This window comes from Rhinichthys klamathensis, unplaced genomic scaffold (assembly GCF_029890125.1).
Source record: "Rhinichthys klamathensis goyatoka isolate OS25496 unplaced genomic scaffold, OSU_Roscu_1.1 h1tg001147l_1, whole genome shotgun sequence".
NCBI lineage: Eukaryota > Metazoa > Chordata > Actinopteri > Cypriniformes > Leuciscidae > Rhinichthys > Rhinichthys klamathensis.
Genome location: NW_026607364.1, coordinates 72,501 through 74,227, shown reverse-complemented (window position 1 = coordinate 74,227; position 1,727 = coordinate 72,501). Strand labels below are relative to the sequence as shown.

The 1,727-nt window shown below is 42.8% G+C and overlaps 1 protein-coding gene across 1 annotated transcript in view; it reads left to right on the top strand.

Moving 5' to 3' along the window:
- The first annotated feature begins 482 nt into the window (after nucleotides 1-482).
- The window catches only part of LOC130079595 (transcription factor 4-like), a 57,362-nt gene continuing 56,117 nt past the window's right edge, over nucleotides 483-1,727 (top strand). Inside the window, exons 1-2 of the mRNA XM_056244910.1 lie at nucleotides 483-628; nucleotides 1,140-1,189. Coding sequence (XP_056100885.1) covers nucleotides 610-628; nucleotides 1,140-1,189 — 69 coding nt within the window. The 5' untranslated portion in view covers nucleotides 483-609. The remainder of the gene's footprint in view (nucleotides 629-1,139; nucleotides 1,190-1,727) is intronic.

Below are 1,727 nucleotides of genomic sequence, written 5' to 3'. Positions count from 1 at the left end.
TTCTAGCCAATTTTTGACATTTAACACTAGTTTCTATAGTGTGGTGTGTGTGTGTTTCTTTGAGGTTGTTTTAATCAATCGTCTCAAATTTCAAACTTTTATAATGCTAATCAAAGGCTTTAGAAAAAAAACATGCTTTAATACAACATTGCCCATTTTTGGACATTTAACACTAGTTTCTATAATGTGTGTGTTTCTTTGAGGTTTGCTTTGATCAAATTGTCTCAAATTAAAAAATATATATAATGCAAACCAAGGGTTTAAAAAATAAAAATAAAAACGTGCTTTAATACAACATTACATCTTTTTTAGCCCAATTTCTGACAATTTAACACTAGTTTCTATAATGTGTGTGTGTGTGTTTCTTTGAGGTCTTCTGCTCTGCCGCTGTGTTTAACTCAGGAATGTCTGTCGTGTTTGTTAATTCAGTCGTGTTTCTAGCGTGTGTAACGTCTGGCTCTTGTTGTGTGTGTGTGTGTGTGTGTGTGTGTGTGTCCAGTCGAGTCTCATGGGAGGTGAAGTGGGAATGGTCAGTCCCGAGACGGTGTCTCCCACTAAACTGGGCTCCCATATTACCAGCATTACACAGCAAACCCTCGACGGCGACCCATGCACAGCGACTCCATGGGTGAGTCCTTCATCATCATCATCATCACACACACACTGTCTTTGCCGTTATCCTTGCATCTGTTTTACCATGGCAGGATCTTCAAGAACAGTGATTTTTCATTTGTTATTTTTTAATCTCTTCTGTCAAAGGGGCTCGCAGTGATTATTGATTTTCTCTTTTTGTGCATTTAAAGACTTTTATTTGTGTCACCTCGAGCCTTGAGCTGCCAACCTTGAGGACGTGTGTGTCAGCCTTCAGGGCACAACAAACCCGCTTTTATTTCTGTCAGACACACACACACACACACACACAACACCGACTGTCTGTCACACGTTCTGTGAATTTGAAGGCTTTTGTTTAGTGACTCATTTTCACTCATGCATTCGGCAGATGTTGCATTCAAAGTAAACTCTTGATTAGTTCATGCGTTCCCCGGGAAATCGAACCCGTGAGCTGGGCGTTGCGAGCGCCGTGAGTTCTTAAATGCTCAATCGTTGACATTAAACGTTGTGTTTCTTTGTTTTTCTAGAGGTCCAGACGAAGAAAGTTCGGAAAGTTCCTCCTGGATTGCCGTCATCAGTAAGTCCTGTGTTCAGCTTTTCATTTACGCAGCGATGACACTCAGCGGTGATCGCCAGCGTGCGTTACAATCAGTGATATGATCTCTCTCTCACACACACACACACTGACACACACTGACACACACACACACACACACACACACTGACACCCACACACTGACACACACACACACACACACACACACACTCACACTCACACACACACACTCGCACACACTGACACCCACACACACACACACACACTCACATAAATACACAAACAAACACTCTCTCTCTCACACACACACACACATACACACACACACACACACACACACACACACACTCTCTCATACACACTGCCTCTCATAGACACAAACTCTCTCTCTCTCTCTCTCTCTCTCTCTTTCTCTCACACACACACACACACACACACACACACACATACACTCTCTCTCACACACACATACACACACTCTCTACACAACACACACACACACACACATGCACACACACATACACTCTCTCACACACACACACACACACATGCACACCCA